At 32.8% G+C, this 21,720-nt stretch overlaps 1 protein-coding gene across 2 annotated transcripts in view; it reads right to left on the bottom strand.

Moving 5' to 3' along the window:
• Positions 1 to 7,947: 7,947 nt before the first annotated feature.
• The window catches only part of LOC139486207 (kinase D-interacting substrate of 220 kDa-like), a 50,232-nt gene continuing 36,459 nt past the window's right edge, over positions 7,948 to 21,720 (bottom strand). For both annotated transcript variants that reach the window (XM_071271001.1, XM_071271000.1), the window contains exons 18-23: positions 20,604 to 21,349; positions 18,632 to 18,842; positions 18,045 to 18,207; positions 15,010 to 15,203; positions 11,988 to 12,331; positions 7,948 to 10,501 (exon numbers count right to left, since the gene is read on the bottom strand). In XM_071271001.1, the coding sequence (XP_071127102.1) occupies positions 9,200 to 10,501; positions 11,988 to 12,331; positions 15,010 to 15,203; positions 18,045 to 18,207; positions 18,632 to 18,842; positions 20,604 to 21,349 (2,960 nt within the window). In that variant the 3' untranslated portion in view covers positions 7,948 to 9,199. The remainder of the gene's footprint in view (positions 10,502 to 11,987; positions 12,332 to 15,009; positions 15,204 to 18,044; positions 18,208 to 18,631; positions 18,843 to 20,603; positions 21,350 to 21,720) is intronic.

Raw genomic sequence — 21,720 nt, 5'->3', positions numbered from 1 at the left:
AGCTAATTTCCTAATGTATGTAGATCAACACTTTGGTTTGCCTGCTTGCTTTGTTTGTATATTTTGTATAATTATATTTTGATAACGTCCAATTCAATTAAATAGCATATATGCAGGTTTACCTACCTATATATAAAGATGTCAATCTTAATTACAGAGCTTGAGTAAACATTTATACAAACAAAGCAAGGAAGCCAACCAAAGTTTTATCTTACAGGCATTAGGAAATTAGCTGTAAGGCAAAAAATATTAATAAAACTTATACTCAGCGAATGTGAATTAAAATCAAAATTTTCGGTGTTTAAAATTAAATTGTTGTAAATTTAACTTATGACAAAAACAATTGCTCCAAAAATAATATCTTACATAAAATCGCTTCCTTTCATTTAGCTACAACTGTTACCGGAAAGATTGAAAACAAATTTCGATTTTCAATGCCGGCAACAACCTTTTCTTTGTTTTAATTTCCAAAATGAGCAACTTAGATTTATTATATTTTATCCTGTTGGAGAAATCTTACTTTGTAGTTTTCAGTGTTTGAATCAAAAACTTTTTGTATTTTATATCTACTGTCTCGTTTATTGAAAACACATGAAGTAGTAATAAAAGGATTGTAAGATAGATGTATAACTTTTTAGAATCAAAACTTTCATTCATATATTATACCTATAATTTTAATTTCCTTATATCTTAAATATTCTAAAATAATGAATTCACAAACTCGATGCAATAATTTCTAAACATTCGTCTTAGTCGGGAAAAATAATGGTATAAAGAACTCCGTCCATGCTTTTGTATGTCCGTCTTTCAACAGTACCAAATGAGTTCGTTACGGCAAATTTCTGAAATTGACGCGAAAAAGAAACAAGCACATCTAGTCTGGTATATTCAAATACTCTGTAAGTTAACCAATGCCATCTTTCATTTCTATTTTTATTTTCAATAATTTTGCTTATGTGGGACAGAGGACAAAACAGACTTTCAATACAAAAGCGGCGTGAAAGGTTATTTCAAACAATTTTCCATTCCGGCGGAAGGTGTTTCTGAAGGTTTATATTGTGCGGCAACAACATCATAAATATCTGAAACTGATACATGCTTAATCTCTAGTATTACTGGATAATAAAGTAGGTGAATATAGTTGTTATTCTTGGAAATTTAAATGTGGGTTTCAAACGTCCAATTTGCGATTTCTTTTTTCAAATAGTGCGCCAGCAAGGAAAGTTTGTACTATGACGTCAGATGCAATGTTCTGAAGAAAGACAACTCTTTTCTTCAAAACGAACTAGAAAAAAACACACTTTTTTTTGCTTTATTTTGAAGAGTACATATTGCACTTTCCTTCTTTAAATTTTTATAAAGAAATCACTGGTAGAAATTTTTTTATACTGGAAACGTTTTTCAGTTTTACGTTTAAATTTTGGCGGGAATGAAATAAATCATATTTTTAAAGATCAAATCAATATGAACCTTAAACTCTTGAACCTGTATTTGAAAGATACAAATCTACTGTTTAACGTGAAACAAGAATTATGCTTGTAGGTTTGATATAAAGCATTTTTTTGAGAGTTTAGATAACAAGCAAATATTATGTTAATATTCGGGAAAACACGAAACTGAGGTTGCTATAGTGACAAAACTAAGTCGGTGACCCCCAATTTTTTTCATCATATTTTGTTCCTCAAATCATGCAACACCTTCACACAAAATTTTAAGGAAAAATCACTGATAGAAATGAATAGGCTGTTTGGTCTTTAAGAGCCTGTGTCGCTCACCTTGGTCTATGTGAATATTAAAGGAAGCAGATGGATTCATGACAAAATTGTGTTTTGGTGATGGTGATGTGTTTGTACATCTTACTTTACTGAACATTCTTGCTGCTTAAAATTATCTTTATCTATAATGAACTTGGCCCATTAGTTTTAGTGGAAAATGTTAGTAAAAATTTACAAATTTTATGAAAATTGTTAAAAATTGACTATAAAGAACAATAACTCCTAAGGGGGTCAATTGACCATTTCAGTCATGTTGACTTATTTGTAAATCTTACTTTGCTGAACATTATTGTTGTTTACAGTTTATCTCTATCAATAATAATATTCAAGATAATGACCAAAAACAGCAAAATTTCCTTAAAACTAACAATTCAGGGTCAGCAACCCAACAACTGGTTGTCCGATTCATCTAAAAATTTCAGAGCAGATAAATGTTGACCTGATAAACAATTTTACCCCACGTCAGATTTGCTCTAAATGCTTTGGGTTTTGAGTTATAAGCCAAAAACTGCATTTTACCCCATGTTTTATTTTTAGCCATGGCGGCCATCTTGGTTGGATGGCCGGGTCACCGGACACATTTTTCAAACTACTAACCCAAAAGATGATTGTGGCCAAGTTTGGATTAATTTGGCCCAGTAGTTTCAGAGGAGAAGATTTTTGTAAAAGATTACTAAGATATAAGAAAAATGGTTAAAAATTGACTATAAAGGGCAATAACTCCTAAAGGGGTCAACTGACCATTTCAGTCATGTTGACTTATTTGTAAATCTTACTTTGCTGAACATTATTGCTGTTTTATAGTTTATCTCTATCTATAATAATATTCAAGATAATAACCAAAAAGAGCAAAATTTCCTTAAAATTACTAATTCTGGGCCAGCAACCCAACAACGGGTTGTCCGATTCATCTGAAAATTTCAGGGCAGATAGATCTTGAACTGATAAACAATTTTACCCCATGTCAGATTTGCTCTAATTGCTTTGGGTTTTGAGTTATAAGCCAAAAACTGCATTTACCCCATGTTCTATTTTTAGCCATGGCGGCCATCTTGGTTTGATGGCCGGGTCACTGGACACATTTTTCAAACTACTAACCCAAATGATGATTGTGGCCAAGTTTGGATTAATTTGGCCCAGTAGTTTCAGAGGAGAAGATTTTTGTAAAATGTTACTAAGATTTACGAAAAATGGTTAAAAATTGACTATAAAGGGCAATAACTCCTAAAGGGGTCAACTGACCATTTCAGTCATGTTGACTTATTTGTAAATCTTACTTTGCTGAACATTATTGCTGTTTACTGTTTATCTCTATCTATAATAATATTCAAGATAATAACCAAAAACAGCAAAATTTCCTTAAAATTACTAATTCAGGGGCAGCAACCCAACAACGGGTTATCCGATTCATCTGAAAATTTCAGGGCAGATAGATCTTCACCTGTTTAACAATTCTACCCCCATGTCAGATTTGCTCTAAATGCTTTGGTTTTTGAGTTATAGGCCAAAAACTCATTTTAACCCTATGTTTTATTTTTAGCCATGGCGGCCATCTTTGGTTGGCTGGGTCACCGGACACATTTTTTAAACTAGATACCCCAATGATGATTGTGGCCAAGTTTGGTTTAATTTGACCCAATAGTTTCAGAGGAGAAGATTTTTGTAAAAGTTAACGACGACGACGCCGGACGCCAAGTGATGAGAAAAGCTCACTTGGCCTTTTAGGCCAGGTGAGCTAAAAAACAACCAAAGGAAAATGAGGAGCAAGATGGGGAACTAATTCTAATTAGATAGACACAAATAATGAATCCACAGTATTATCAAAGAAGTCTGAGTTGCTAAGTAATTCAAAGAAAATTTTAGTCAATATATCAAGGATACTAAAAACTTAACGACTAAAATTATCTCAACCATAACAAGTCTAAATTATTTGTGTCTTTATAAAGCTTAACTTAGACACTTTGCCTCTATTCATGAAAAATATACCGAAATATCACAATAATCTACCAGGTATATGTGTTTGGAGAAAAAAAACAACCAAACATCCTTATATTTATAAGACAAATTAATTGACAACTCTGTGTATTACACTATATATACAAAGATTTTTTTTCTTCATAATATTCATATACATTTATAATTCATTCAATAATAATATGCTTGAAAAATTCTAATAGGTAGCTTGGATTTCAAAACTTAATCACAATATAAGTAAAGTTTTTAGATAGCACTTAATGACTTTTGGCAATGTGGTCAAACTCACAGGTAACAATATATATTTACACAAAAAATAAATACATTATTATTAATTGGCGTCCAACTCATTCAAAATACATTGTTATCTATAATAACATTGTTAAAGGGGGAGTAACTCAAATGTTTGAACAAACTGGTACCATAAATAAAGATGTGTATTTTTCATATTTTCCAAAAAAACAAGAAAAATAAACAACAAAAAATACACATAAAAAACAACATTAATGTCTTTATACACATCAACATTAATCAGCAAGGACCTAAAAAGATATTTAACATTTGTTTAAGGATGTACTTGGGTGAGGATTTGGAATTTGTGTCAAATGTTCAGACTCCTTAGATTTTTACCATACAATACAATGTAAAATATTTTGCCCCATAACACCCATTTATCTTTTCATATAAGACTTAATAGCTCATAAAGGTTCATTTGCCAAAATTTAAGAAGATTTTTAATTTTTTCTTTTGATTTGAGACCCAAATAATACCAATGCAAATATAAGGTAAAAGTCTGAGTCAGCCTTTTCCCGCCATATTTAAAAAATCATATATCTAGAAAAGAGGCTCCATGACCTATCAATATCTTTAGCTTATTATGTTCCTTAACTAATGCTCTTCTGACTTATACTATCAATTTTAAATTCTTGATTTTTTTAATATCACAAATCCTCAAGTACATCCTTAAATGTATTGTGTAATATATTTTGAATGAACAATATTCCACGAGTAAATATTTCATAATTATAGTTTTTGATTCTACCTTTTAACTAGAAAAAACTAGATTTACGAAAAATGGTTAAAAATTGACTATAAAGGGCAATAACTCCTTAAGGGGTCAATTGACCATTTAGTTCATGTTGACTTATTTGTAGATCTTACTTTGCTGAACATTATTGCTGTTTACAGTTTATCGCTATCTATAATAGTATTCAAGATAACCAAAAACGGCAAAATTTCTTTAAAAATTACCAATTGGAGGGCAGCAACCCAACAACCAGTTGTCCAATTCATCTGAAAAATTCAGGGCAGATAGATATTGACTTGATTAACAATTTAACTTTTTGTCAGATTTGCTCTAGATGCTTTGAATTCATAGTTATAAGCCAAAACTGCATTTTACCCCTATGTTCTATTTTTAGCCGTGGCGGCCATCTTGGTTGAATGGCCAGGTCATCGGACACATTTTTCAAACTAGATACCCCAAAGATGATTGTGGCCTAGTAGTTTCAGTGGAGATTTTGTAAAAGATTACTTAGATTTATGAAAAATGGTTAAAGATTGACTATAAAGGGCAATAACTCCTAAAGGGGTCAACTGACCATTTTGGTCATGTTGACTTATTTGTAGATCTTACTTTGCTGAACATTATTGCTGTTTACAATTTATCTCTATCTATAATAATATTCAAGATAATAACCAAAAACAGCAAAATTTCCTCAAAATTACCAATTCAGGGGCAGCAACCCAACAACCGATTGACCGATTCATTTGAAAATTTCAGGGCAGATAGATCTTGACCTGATAAACATTTTTATCCCATGTCAGATTTCCTTAAAATGCTTTGGTTTTTGAGTTATAAGTCAAAAACTGCATTTTACTCCTATGTTCTATTTTTAGCGGTGGCGGCCATCTTGGTTGGTTGACCAGGTCACGCCACACATTCTTTAAACTAGATACCCCAAAGATGATTGTGGCCAAGTTTGGATTAATTTGGCCCAGTAGTTTCAGAGGAGAAGATTTTTGTAAAAGATTAATTTAATTTATGAAAAATGGTTAAAATTGACTGTAAAGGGCAATAACTCCTAAACGGGTCAACTGACCATTTTGGTCATGTTGACTTATTTGTAGATCTTACTTTGCTGAACATTATTGCTGTTTACAGTTTATCTCTATCTATAAATATATTCAAGATAATAACCAAAAACAGCAAAATTTCCTCAAAATTACCAATTCAGGGGCAGCAACCCAACAACCGATTGACTGATTCATCTGAAAATTTCAGGGCAGATAGATCTTGACCTGATAAACATTTTTATCCCGTCAGATTTCCTCAAAATGCTTTGGTTTTTGAGTTATAAGCCAAAAACTGCATTTTACCCCTTTGTTCTATTTTTAGCCGTGGTGGCCATCTTGGTTAGTTGACCAGGTCACGCCACACATTTTTTTAAACTAGATACCCCAAAGATGATTGTGGCCAAGTTTGGATTAATTTGGCCAAGTAGTTTCAGAGGAGAAGATTTTTGTAAAAGATTACTTTAATTAACGAAAAATGGTTAAAAATTGACTTTAAAGGGCAATAACTACTAAACGGGTCAACTGACCATTTTGGTCATGTTGACTTATTTGTAGATCTTACTTTGCTGAACATTATTGCTGTTTACAGTTTATCTCTATCTATAATAATATTCAAGATAATAACCAAAAACAGCAAAATTTCCTCAAAATTACCAATTCAGGGGCAGCAACCCAACAACTGATTGACCGATTCATCTGAAAATTTCAGGGCAGATAGATCTTGACCTGATAAACATTTTTTCCCCTGTCAGATTTGCTCTAAATGCTTTGGTTTTTGAGTTATAAGTCAAAAACTGCATTTTACCCCTATGTTCTATTTTTAGCCGTGGCGGCCATCTTGGTTGGTTGACCGGGTCACGCCACACATTTTTTAAACTAGATACCCCAATGATGATTGTGGCCAAGTTTGGTTTGATTTGGCCCAGTAGTTTCAGAGGAGAAGATTTTTGTAAAAGTTAACGACGACGGACGACGACGGACGACGGACGCCAAGTGATGAGAAAAGCTCACTTGGCCCTTTGGGCCAGGTGAGCTAAAAACTGCTTTTCATAACCAAGTGAATAAAACTGAATAATGTTACATATATATAAATGTAGGATGCTTATCAACAAAAGGATGAAATCCTGAGGTTTCTACAAATAAAATCAACAAAATATATTCATTAATAGAACAAATAGTATATATTGACAATTCAAAAGATGACAAATATATAAACGAAAAAATTTATGAATTTGCTAGTTGTATTCTATGAAATCAAGTTATCAGTACTTTTCAGAGGCCCATTACCCTCAGGATACAAGCAGTCATTTTTAGCTACAAATTGGTGAAAAAGTTATTGTGATTCATAAAATATCATTGTTGTGATTTAATAGTCATCTGAAATATTTTTTTGTTACTGTTATTTTTAAGAAAAAAATCAAGGTAATTCATCAAAATCTTTAAAAAAAAATTCTTAGTGATAAAAAGTGTTCATTTTATGGTCATGCATCAAAAATTGCTGTTAACGTCATTCGGTCATTTGTCATGCAGTACTCCCATTCCAGCCTTCTTTCTAGGCTATATTCATTGTAATAATGATGCCTTCGTTTAAAAGTCTTATACACTTGAATGCTGCCTTATACCAGAGACATATTAAATCAAAGAAATGAATGTAAGGTAAATTTTGCAAATAATATATTTCATAAGATATACTTATGAGGCAAAAAACAAACTTGATAAAAGGAATGTCATTTAGGAGATAACTGTATTGTATTTTAAGCTCCGACGGCATCAATTGGGGATTTGATGGTCGCAAATTAAGTTTACTGGCGACGCGTTAGCGGAGGCAGTAAACGGGTATTTGCGACCATCAAATCCCCAATTGATGCCGTCGGAGCTTAAAATACAATATTGTTATCTCCATTCTAATGAAACTGACAGAAAACAACGTTAAAACACGTATTTAAAATCTGTCATATGCCGTCTGCGCTTGCGCGTACATCCCATAGCATCAATTGTCAATTGATGCCATGTAAGAAAGTGACGTTATCCAATCAAAATGAACGTTACAAACGTTGTTGCATTAGAATTATAGATTAAGGTTTCTGTTGACATAATTTGAGAAAGAGTTACTTTCCCTTTGTTATCGTTACCTGTCTGAGGGTAGTGCCCTTAACTGTCAGGCGTCAAACAGTAATTTTCGCCTACCGTTAACGTCAAATTGGTTAAAATATCCTTATTGTAATTCTTTAAAGGTCTCAAATAATTGTCCTTACCATTATTTTTGGAAACAAATAAACGTGATTCATCAGAACTATTTGATTTTTTTTCATCTACAAATGTAAAAGAAAGTGTACATGTTATAGTCATGCACCAAAAATTACTGTTTACATCATTTGGCAATAATTTTTACGGTTATTATTCATGATGGTACCCTCATTACAACCCTCCTGTCTATTAAAGTTAAATAAATCCTTACATAAATCAGTCAAATTAAACAGGTCAATCTAACAGCTAGACCATAGTCAAATACTGTAAATTCAGAAATTATTGCGTGCATTTATTATTGCGATTTGGTCATTTTAGTCTGAAATGCGATTTTAATTTTTGCGTTATATAGAAAATTCTGTTTAATTGATATACAAAATTTCAAAATGCGAGTTTGAATTATTGCGATTATAACCTTGTCGCATTTTTCGCAATAATTTCTGAATTTACAGTAAATAATGGGGGTTTTAATGACCTTGACTAGTATAAAACTGTCAGATCTAGTCAAAAAGGAAAATCAGCCATTCACCTCTTCTTAATGATAGCCCACGGGAAATAACTCATTTTAAAAAATTACATCAAAACCTATCTATTAATAAAAAGAAACATGAAAAAGTCTTTACAACTTTTACAAACAAAATTCTGGAATAAATATAACAATAAATTTGATCTCAAACAAAACTGACTACAGCATAAGTAATCATTAAGTATTTTTTTAAATTAATGTCCTTGACACAGACTCTAGAATTTCGTGTTTTTAAATTCCCGCAAATTTACAATTTGTTCTCAATTCACAAAAATTAATTCACAAGAAAAAAATGAGTTAGTCCATAGTAATTGATTATTCGATCAAATTTTTGAAATTTTTTAACATTTTCATTCATTCTACTGTGGATTCAAATATTTTCTTGGGTACCGATATTTGTGGATTGAGGAAAACTTGCATTTTCGTGGATATTTGAATTTTATGGTCTGCCGATTTCTGTGTACAAAGCCTATAGAAAATATGTTATTCGTTTAACATATGAATTCGTGGTTCACCTGTACCCACAAAACCCACGAAAATTGGTATCCAAGGAATAATAATGAATCCACAGTATCAAATTAAAGCAAACTGGTTCCCTGTATTATACAAAAGCTTCTGGTCCCTTGTCTTTACTATGGTCTAATATAATCATTTGTATATCATCCACACTGCTTGGAGATGACCTCTGACCTGACCTATTCTGTGCTGAGTCTATAACAAAGTCGTGTATACTATCTTCAATAGAATTTTCCTTTGTCAACTTATGATGATGATGGTCGACTTCATTGACAAGTTCAACTTCATCGTTGTTCAATCCTGATCCGGCTGAAAATTGTGGGGAACGATTTCCTGCACCAAGACCAGGAGTGAAACCAGGAGTGAAACCGCCAGAATCGGTGGACTTTGAAATGTCTTCATTCCTTACCACAGTCAGCGCTGACTTCAATTTAGTCCTCGACAAATTTGGTGAGCTCTGTCGTCCTAAATCCTGAGATAACATCTGTCTTATCTCATCTAAACTTTCATGATGACTTTCTCTGTATAAACTGCTGTCTGATTCCACCTGTGGAAAGGCTGTTGCCCCTAGTAACGGTTCAGTGTCTCTTCCAGTTATAGAAATTCTTGCTGAATCAAGTGAAACATCATTGTCCTGTTCCGATGACAAAGAGAATTGAACAGGAAGAGTTTTCTTCTTCTTTACTTCAGATCCAATTTCTAAAACGCTTGAGAGACTTCCAGATGGAGTTGCGTCCGCATCAATTTCTTCTAAATCGCTATCCGACTCTTCATCCTCATCTTCTTCATCCATTTGAGAAAAGCTATGAATGGCATCGTGAAGTAGACTAGATTCGTAACTCATTTGCTGGATAACACTATCGTTACGAGGCATTTTACTTCTCCTATTAAGGGCCACCAGCTCTTCATGTTCCGTAATCGTCTCAAAATCATCAGCATTGTCATTTTTGGGGAGCTTATATTTCAAGGATCCTGAACCTTCAGAGTTTGTTGACCTGAACACTTTTTGTGACTTTTCCGATTTATTATTTGTTCCGTTAGAAACACTCGAACCAACCGTTGAACCTGATCCAAAACTATTCTGTGAATTTCTATTCATTTCTGATTCTTCTCTCACGGGGTTCATTTTTCTAGCCGTGAGATTATTCTCTCTCTCAATAAGTGATTTAACCGCCGCTTTAAATAACTGCCAATCACCAAACTTCATATTTAAGACTTGTCCAAGTTCACTAAGGTCACAGTTGACAAGGACACGCCCACTGATGTTGTTATCCATCACACAGTCTTGGTATTTCAGTAGGAATGTATTGTTGATGCCATCAAGTTTGGATAACAGACTACAAACATCCTGTACAGACATCAAACTCAATCTTTCATTGTTGTAACCCTGAAAAAAATAAAAAAAATAAATGAAACTGCAAGCTACTGCCCACTAATGATACCTGGCCAGGAAGTTGTTGAGTGATGAATCTGAAAATGTATCACAAGAGTATAGCTGATTTATATACATCCTAAAGCCAAATTTCAGAAATCCTTATAATAGACAGTAATGTAGTTCCTGAGAAAGATGTGAAGACAAATATTCATAGGACAGTTAAACAGACAGAGATAAAACAGTATACCCCCACTTTTTTAAAGAGGGGGTATTAAAGCCCCATTAATTGTATTATCTCATGCTAACATTTTTATGAATGGCCACAACAACTGTATGTCTTTCTCCAACATGTCAGATTTTTTCTTTCTTTTTTCAAAATTTCTATTAAATATTGTTTTGCCTGGCATGTTTTATGAGAACATTCTAATGTATGTGCCTGTCCATAGCTGTGATTGAGTGGTTGTTGTTTGTTGCTGTGTTACATATTTGTTTTTAGTTATTTATTTGTACAACAAGAATGTGTCCATAGTACACGGATGCCCCACTCCCACTATCATTTTCTATGTTCAGTGGACAGTGAAATTGGGGTCAAAACTTTAATTTGGAATTAAAATTAGAAAGATCATATCATAGGAACATGTGTTCTAAGTTTCAAGTTGATGTAACTTTAACTTCATCAAAAACTACCTTGACCAAAAACTTGAACCTGAACTTTGCACTATCATTTTCTATGTTCAGTGGACCATGAAATTGGGGTCAAAACTATAATTTGGCATTGAAATTAGAAAGATCATATCATGGGGAACATGTGTATTAAGTTTCAAGTTGATTGGACTTCAGCTTCATCCAAAACTACCTTGACCAAAAACTTTAACCTGAAGCGAACAGACGAACGCACAGACGGACGGACGGACACACGGACGAACGGAGGCACAGACCAGAAAACATAATGCCCCTCTACTATCGTAGGTGGGGCATAAAAATTAGGCTGTGACTTTTCCTGTTTGAATTGTTTTACAATTATCATTTTGGAGCTTTTTATAGCTGACTATGTGGTATTGGCTTTGCTCATTGTTGACATGTAAGGTGACCTATAATTGTTAATATCTGTGTCATTTGGTTTCTTTTGAAGTTGTCTCATTGGCAATCAAACCATTTCTTATTTAAATTTCTATTGAGAGTTGAGATTTTGTTGACTGTCAGTGTGTATGATTTCTGTTGACAGGTTGATTCAGAAGAAGCACCACTTTCTTTGGATTCATTACTATTTTATCCAGGATTTTGAGGGTTATAGGGCGACCACAAGTTTAAAAGTTCAATAAAGTACACATTTTCTATAAGCCTGTATGTTGTCTTTGACAAATACTCAAAATCGATATCTAAAAATTAAATGCAATTTTCAATCCTTCCATGAAAATTTGTAAACACGAATAAATAGAAGACCACACGACCACTGAGGTCTCTTTAAAATTTGTTGCCTACAATGAGTATCTATTACCTTAATAAAAGTATCAGGAGTAGCTTGTTTTGCTGTCATTTCTGGTATTAGTTTGGCATTAGATGATAACTGTGGCATATAGGATGGCATGCCATAAAAATGTGGTGGATAATACGGCATATTTCCATACTGTGGCATTGCAGGTGGCATCTGCCTATCTGTCTGCAACAGATTTGAGGCACTCTGATTTCTGATGTTACTCAATCGTCTGGGTGTGGCATATTGATCTGGAATCATTCCTGTGGCCATGGATGGTGGTACTCCTAGAACGGAGGTAGACATGCCAGACGCAGGAGGAAACATGGGGAACTCAGATCTGAAGACATCAGTACTCTTCTGTAATTCTAAAAATAGAATAAATTTTATAAATTGTAATTTTTCTTTGACAGCTAATCATGTCACTGTAGACTTGTTTTTTTTTCATTCATTTTAGCTGCTTCAAGACAATATTTTTTGTTTGCAGTTTTCTAACTTAGTAAATCTTTTTATGCATTTATAATAACACTATTTGCATGCAACATTTACAGCACTTCTATAAAAGCATGCAACAAATAATTGATTAACTTGCTTGCTATATTTGTTTGGATGTTTGTTTACTATTTACTGGAATTTGATTGGACAATAAACATTAAATTCATTTCATGTCAATTCTTATTGTCCAATCAAATCCCAGTATATGTAAAAACTGACTGAAACCCCGCCTACCTATTGTTTGCAAACAACCAAGCAAACGTAGCAAGCAAGTTGATCAATGTTTTGTTTTGCATGCTTTTTTAGAAGCACTGTAATGCAATTATTTTACTGTCATTAGAATACCACAAGCCAGTTTTGCACTATTTGCAAAACATTTGTCTTAGATTAATATTTTACTTGTGACATATCAAAATGAACCACATATTTTATTTAGCCCATTTAACAAAAGCTGCTAAACACTGATAAGTAAAAAAAAAATCACACTTCTACACAACTACCTAGGCGAGGGTAATAAAGCTTGTTAGAGCTAATTTCCAATTGCTTGTAGAGTGAAACTTTGGTTAGCATGTTTGCTTTGTTTGTAAATTGTACAATTGTAATTGGAATAACCTCCAATCAAATTCAAATATAATACATACAGGTTTAACTATGCCTATACATATTTTTTGAAGATGTCAATCTTTATTACAAAGCTTGAGATATTTTTTTTACAAACAAAACAAGCAAGTCAACCGAAGTTTTACGCTACATGCATTAGGAAATTAGCTCTAATTAAAATAAAATTTACGAAAAGATAATGTTATTATTTAAGGTGATCTATTAAAAGAAAATGTTATTAAACACAGGTATTAAAATTAGGTGAAAAGCAGCAAATAAAGATGATGTCACAATTGGTGGATATTAAATTCAAAGTATTATTTATGTTAAAAACAAAAAAAGACAATGTTATTATTTTAGGTGATTAGTTCTAAAGAAAAACGTTATTCAACACAGGTATTAAACTTAATGTGAAAAGCAGCAAATAGAGATGAATTCACATCTAGCATGACTAGTGGATATTTAATTCACAGCATATGTATAAACCATGTAAAATATACATTGAATATCAAATTAAACACAGGTATTAAACTTATGTGAAAAGCATCAAATGAAGCAGATTTCACTACTAGTGTATATTAAATTCACGCTAATGTAAAATATATACAATAAACATTAAATTTGATATGACAACACTGTTTACCTGGTAAGGCGTCTGTAGACCACAAATGTAAAGACAAGAACAATTATATTGAATTATTTTATAAATGTATTGAATAAAAAGCTAAAAAAAAAATCAGATTTGGATAAAAGGTTAAAAATTTTAAGATTAGAAATAAAACAGGTTATAATTTTCATATGTATTATTTTCTGCTCTATTAAATTATAAAAATTACTTTTCTTCTTTATTAATGAATCTGTTAATTTAGTTATGTATGATTGTACTGCTCTATTTACACCATGATTGGAAATAATAAAATATGTCTATCAGTTATTACTGTCTTTTGTTGTATGTTTTATTTTTTTACAGCTTTCATTATTTCTTGGCATTTTTCACAAATCTTTTAAAATTGATCACTGGATTCAATGTGCACTCACTACTGTGAGAATACCCTGGCATTAATGAGCCATGAAATATACCCATTAAATTAGGTCTTTTAATTATGGTTACATTTAATATGGTAAATTTCCATTAAATTGATCGTCTTGCCATTAAAAAAATGAATAATAACCCTTAAATAAAGTACTGCCGACTCAAAATTCAATTTCAGATATTTAAAAAAATTATTAAAAACACTTAATTGAATTTTCAAAGGCATAATATGATCAAAGAAAAGAAATGGCCTTAGCTTTTCTATGAAGGAAACTTTAATTTCTAAATAACAAAATGTCAGCATATCATATTCTTTGAACTGATAATTTTACAGGACCTACTAATATCCAAAGCAAAGCCTTTCAGTTGAAAATTTAAATGGTCCTAAAATTTCATTCAAAAAGCAAGTTTGAACCCATTTGCCAACAGACGGTCCAGGGACATGTATATAGTTATTTGTTGTCAAACAAATGGAGTCCCTAGTGTGGACAGTGTACAACTTGAAAAAATTTCAAACACCTTCCAAATTTATTTCATTACATGCATAAAATAGTAAGTATTGGGATGAAATTACATGTATAAAAAAAATTGGGGTATGAATTTTAAAGTAAAGTAGTGATTTAGTCCAGTTTGAAAAGTTCCAAAATTAGAATCTCTAAAATGGTCAAACTGCATAAATACCCACTTAAAATAAAATTATCCGTATTTTGATTTATAGCTCATAGATTTTTCTATAATTTTTCTATAATTTGTCCCAAAGTACTACACTGTAAAAATCTTTTTTTGGAAAGAGAAGTTGTGATTATTTGTTTGTTGTTGTTGTCTAAATGAATTGCACTAAGAAATAACTGGGTTTTTGGAATAAGTCGAAATACACAAAAATCCACCATGCCTGTAATGTACCACAATAATAATTACCTCTGATAAGTTTCCTGAGGTATGGATCCAGATTGATCGTACACGGCAGGAATTTCTTTAGATCAGCGATTGTCAACATTTGACTTTTGGATGACGAGGATTTACTAGATAAGAAAGCTTCTAATTTTCGTGGATTTCTATCTATCTCAAGCAGAGGCTCAACTTCTTTTGAAATTGGTAATTTATCTGCAATTCTGGTAAAAATATAAAATAACACGATACATTTATCAGTCTGACAGAAAATTCTTTTGTTTCATTCTATTTTCTAACCATTTTGTTCTTTTCTGATATTCTTTTTGTTTAGCTTTTGCAATTAAGTCATAGTTCAAACAATGTATTACTGTAAATTCAGAAATTATTGTGATGTTTTTATTTTACGGAAAATGCTACTGAGTTATAATCACAATTATTAAAACTCATATTTTGATTTTTTTTTAATGAGTTACACAGGACTTTTCTCAATATTGCATTTTAGTCTAAAATGACAAAATCGCAATAATAAATGAACACAATAATTTTGATTTTACAGTATTTAACTACTTATGAATTCAGTCAGCCAAGTATAATTGTGATTTTACAGTATTTAACTACTTATTAATTCAGTCAGCCAAGTATAATTGTGATTTTTATTGATACCAAACATTTTGGGTTTTGACACATTCTACATGTAAGCCTACATACAAATTTATATTGTGTAAAACTTTCCATTGTATGGTTCATCTTTACCCACACAATCCATGACAATCAATATATTAGTCCCTGAATAATAATGAATCACAATTAATTCTTTAAAGCATAGAAAAAAATCAATTGATATGTTTCCAGATAGACAGATTATTCCTTTTATTTCTTATTTGAATTTAAACATGCCATTTATATGTGCATGATTTATATGAGTTATGTAATAAAATGCTTCGCTGAGGATAGCCTGATACGACCGCAGAGGTTGAACCCTGAACAGTACGGCCAAATTTGGACAAAATATTCAAGCTTGATACTGTCTGAATTTGGATTATCAAATTTTTGACATAATAGAGGTTTCTGACAAAAAACAAATATCAAGATCTTGCAAATCTATTGCGCAATACTGTGCAATTAAAGATTTCTTCTTGAAACTTTTAAAAATTTTGAAAAAATTTGTTGAACCCTTTAAAAAAATTGAACCCCCCAAAACTTTTTGAATATCCCCTTGGAGCAATTATCCCCACACTCGATCCCTGCCTTTCCTTTTGTAATATGGAACCTTGCGGTACAATGTCAGATAGATCTATACTCTTACATACAAGTTATTGTCCAGAAACATCAAAAATGATTGTTTTTGGCCCTTAATTCCTAAACTGTTGGCACCATAACCCCCAAAATGAATCCAAACCTTCTACTTGTGGTATTAAACATTGTGGAACAATTTCAGAGCGATTGAAATACTTATACACATGTTATTATCCTGAAAGTAGAATAATGCTTGTTTTGGGCCCCTTTTGGGCCCTTAATTCCCAAACCGTTGGGACCATCATCCCCAAAATCAATTCCAACCTTTCTGTTGTGGTATTGAACCTTGTTATTAGTTTCAAAGAGATCCATTCACTTAAACTGAAGTTATTGTCCAGAAACCAATGTGTCTTTCGACGACGCAGATGACGACGACAACATCATACCATTATACGATCCAAATTTTTTTTTGTGGTCGTATAAAAATGGTATACAATTGAAGTTAAGAAACTGATTTATATTTTTTCCCAATTTTCCCCCATAAGTTTTATTTGCTGATGAATTTAGTAATGCTTTCATCCTGTAAACTAATCATAATACACAGATATATATTTACATTTTGAAATTAAATTTGTTCATGCTTGATGATGTAGTGTAATGCGGGGTTCACACATTGCCGATTATTACTCCCGTTTGAGATCAGACAGCGATACGACACAAAAAGTGAAAAAGTCGGATTAGTATCCTCAATTATCTGGAATGTCCTATTATTGTCTGAACGCAGTCGTTTTAGTTCGTAACAGATTCCTACTGGTCGGGAAGGGTCCGAATAGTTCGGCAAAGCACCCCGACTGTTAGGTGCGTCCCGTAACATTCGGGGAAACTCAGTCGATTTTGTCTAGTCGTATTACAATCGTGCCTATGTCGTGACAGATTCTGCTGTATCGGATCAAATTCCTAATAATGTTCTGTGTATTCGGGACGGCGTCCTGTGGAACGGGAATGACTGGAGAAATTTGTTCGAAATGATAACTTCCGTCAGCGTCGGTTCACTGTCTTGTCACTATCTGATCTCTGTCGGATTACATTCGGTAGAATCGGGAAGCAGTCGTGACAGACTCGGTCGAATTTTACCTGGCGAAAGATAAAAATTGGATTAGAAGCCGATTTAGAACGGGATTATCGGGATAAATTCGCTTGGAAACAGTTGAATATCAACGCTTCCTGAACAATATCTGATTGTTGTCGTGATTAAATTTTTAAAGTTTGAATTTACATCCACGATTCATAGGATCTTGATCAGACTTTTGATAAATTTTAATCGGGAATGATCCTGTCAAGGACGGCAGTAAAAATCGTGAATGTGTGACCCCAGCTTAAGCTATAACAATTTTATTTTCAAACAAGAATGTGTCCCAAGTACACGGATGCCCCACTCGCACTATCATTTTCTATGTTCAGTGGACTGTGAAATTGGGGTCAAAACTTTAATTTAGAATCAAAATTAGAAAGATCATATCATAGGAAACATGTGTACTAAGTTTCAAGTTGATTAGACTTCAACTTCTTCAAAAACTACATTGACCAAAAACTTTAACCTGAAGCAAACAGACGCACAGACGGACGGACCAACGGAGGCACAGACTAGAAAACATAATATCCCCCTCTACTATCGTAGGTGGGGCATAAAAAACATTCTGTACACATATCTGTCTTATCATTTACATATATACATGATGTAGAACTGGATTTGCTGTAAGAAAGGTATAAAGTACAGATCTTTTGGGTCCAACCCCTGCACCCTCTCTTTACAACAACAAACTTACTTCTGATAAATAGAAAACAATGTAGAATTATTATCCATCATTTCTTTCTCTTCATAATACAATATAATCCATGATGTTCTGTACGGCCATTGTTCTATGATGTTAATCCATGATGCCAGACGATACCAACTAAAATCTATGTTGTATGCTCTCAACAAACGACCTGAAAAAAAATTAATATTATTTCTTTTGTTTACATTTTATACATTGAAATTATGCTCAAATTTGTTCCAAGTATTGCACAAGATTATGTCTATCTGTACTTGTTGAAATTCCAGCCACTGATAATACATGGTCTTTGGTATTCCACTTCAATGTTATTGATGGTTGTCTCCCTTTGAAGACTGATGTCTTTTGTTTTTGTGTTGTTTGATAGTTTTCTGTCTTACATATTAATCACTTAGATCTGCTTTTATTAATACCTAAACAATATTTTGTAATTTATATTTGTTTTTTTCATATTTGTTAAAATGAAAATGGGGCAGAATTCTGGCTTTAATATTTGTGATGAACTACAACAAGTTCTTTTGTGAAAACTTGTCAAATATTAATTTTGTTAATTTTAAAAGAAACTGATATTGACTTACCTGTAACTGCCACGATATTTAACAATCGCCTCATACTACGTGGATTAACATCACTAAAGTAGTCATTCTTGCTGAAGAAGTTTCCTGTGATATCAAAGTTGGATGTTCCAGCTATTGACAGACTGTCAGACCGACCTTGTTTCCTCCGACTCTTCTTTCTCATCTCATAAACTGTTGTAGATGATACAGTCGACTCCTGATGCTGTACGGACTAAAATTTTAAAATTAAAACTAAATTCTACTTCAACATGCAATTTTGTTCTTATGAGTAGATTAAATGTAACTGCATGGGGTTGGTAATCATGGAAATAAATTTTAGGGGCCAGCTGAAGCCCATTGTATTTTTTATTTTTTTTTGGCTGTGTTGTAGACCGACTAATGGTGGCCTTGTGCTGTTTACTGCTCTTTGTCTCTTTGACACATTCCCTCTCTCCTTTATCAATTTTATAAAAGAGGGACGAAAGATACCAAAGGGACAGTCAAACTCATAAATCTAAAACAAACTGACAACGCCATGGCTAATAAAGGGCTGCGCTTTAGCGCATGATACGCCCGTTGCTTTTTTAACTTGTCTTTTATGCTTTAAATGAATTTATATGATCAACTAGAAATATATATACAAATCAAAAGGGATGTTACATTAATATATTCACCAAAGTTTCATAAAATCCCCCTTTTTTAAGTATGAAAATTCATTACTTAAGAAAACGTAAAATCTAAAATTTATAAAAATGGAAAGGGAGCTTATGTCAATAGATATAAACAATTTATCAAAGTTGCATAAAATTTTGTGAAAGTGTTAGTTATTGTCCCAAAATTGGAAAATCACCCCTTTTTTAAGCATAAACATTCATAACACGGAAATGTAAAATCTGAAATTTATAAAAATTGAAAGGGAGCTTGCATCAATAGATATAAACAATTCACCAAAGTTTCATGGACATTGGTGAAAGCCTTTTTGAGTTATTGTCCAAGTGTTGAAAATCCCCCTTTTTTTATGAATAAAGCCCCATAAATCCAAAACTTAAAATAGATAGATCTGAAATTTATAAAAATTGAAAGGGAGCTTACATCAATAGATATAAACAATTCACCAAAGTTTCATGGACATTGGTGAAAGCCTTTTTGAGTTATTGTCCGAAGTGTTCAAAATCCCCCTTTTTTTATGAATAAAGCCACATAAATCCAAAACTTAAAATCTGAAATTTATAAAAATTGAAAGGCAGCTAACATCAATAGATATTAACAATTCACCAAAGTTTCATGGACATTGGTGAAAGCCTTTTTGAGTTATTGTCCGAAGTGTTGAAAATCCCCCCTTTTTTATGAATAAAGCCCCATAAATCCAAAACGTAAAATCTGAATAAAAAAAAACGAAAGGGAGCTTACGTCAATAGATATAAACAATTCACTTAAGTTTCATGGAAATTGGTGATAGTGTTTTTGAGTTATTGTCCGAAGTGTGGACGACGGACGGATAGACGGACTGATGGCCGGACAGAAGGACGGACGGACGGACAACAGTATACCATAATACGTCCCGTCTAAAAGACGACGGGCGTATAAAAATGAAAAAGACAATATGAGTATAAGGGCAGTTTCATTTGAACATATTTTCTTGTTTCAATTGTTTTATAAGTCATTAAAAGGCTTTTAGTAGCCTACTGTACAGAATTGGTTTTGCTCAATGTTGAAGGCTACATGGTGACCTATAGTTATTAACTTCTTTTCCATCTGGTTCTTCTAGGGTTGTCTCTTGGAAATCATACCACATCTTCTTAATTAAGTTCTTACTGTAATGATACCAAGTGAAGGCACTTTTGAAATGGGATTACTATCTATAGAGGCAATTTAGAATGTCACTTTCATTTTCACTGTACTCGACATGCGCCTATAGATGAGATTAATCATAAGACCTCACAAGATTTTATACATGGTAAATTTAATTGTTCCTCAATGTAGCAATACCAACCTTCGGCCTAGTTTCTGACACATCATACTGTGAGAAGCCTTTGGTCATGGTTTGTTTAGGTATAGCCATTCCCTGGCTTTGTAAATAGAAGGGCAGATGTACAACATTTCGTAAATAATCAAACCCATTTACATTCGTATCTACAAATGACGTCTTAATATTGCTCTCAATTCCTTTTATAATGATTTGTGGATCTACAGCTAAAATAGTGATAAATGGCGAGTCTTCGTCTGAAAATAAAGTCTTAATCGTATCTAAAACTTGTAACACTTTATCTTGTTCACAGCTATCTAAACCGTCGACAACGACGACAAGTCGAGTCTGATTTTCGGTAAATCCATCCATGCTTGTCACCATTTTAGCCATGATATCAACTTCAAGTTTCAGTTTATGCATCAATCCATCTAATTTTATCCTATCGAGCTGTGACCCAGCATTCATCACGCGTCTCTTCTGCGACCAAACAACCGCAATGACTGCCTGACCCCATGTGAATATATTAAGGAAGAACGCTCCACCTATAATCACGGAAAATACAATCAACGTCACAAACACGGGTATATTACTACTGATTTTTACTCCAAAGTCTGTAGTTGTCACATTATGCACCGGATCGAAATACACATCATCATCTTTGGCGAAAGTAACCAACATGGCCACGCCCACTTCTAAACAAATAAGAACTATATACAAATAAACAAAATAAGGTACGCAGCAAAATGTTTTGAATCTTCCAGTGTAGGTATCTGAAATATAAAAAAATAAGTAAATTGTTATCCAGTTTATACATAACTTTAAAAGACATTTTAAAATATGAATATAAGAAAGAAAGTAAGTAAATTATTTATTATAGTGACACATGTTTTTCACAAGATATTAAGCCCCAGTCTCACTAGACCATGATCGCACCACACTCACCGCCATCTAAAATAAATTAAGATCGTGGTGAGCTCTTAGTATGAGCAGCATGAAAATGTAAATTGTCGTTTCAATCACGTTGCTACTACGTTCTCATTACGCTTCTACAAAGATCCCGCTACCAATATAACACATTCTCACCACGCTTACTCTGCGACCTCACTACAATTATCACGATCTTTCTACCCTCATTACGTCC

Source organism: Mytilus edulis, chromosome 8 (assembly GCF_963676685.1).
Source record: "Mytilus edulis chromosome 8, xbMytEdul2.2, whole genome shotgun sequence".
NCBI lineage: Eukaryota > Metazoa > Mollusca > Bivalvia > Mytilida > Mytilidae > Mytilus > Mytilus edulis.
Note: the sequence above shows the minus strand (reverse complement) of the source record. Positions and strands in the feature narration are given on the sequence as shown.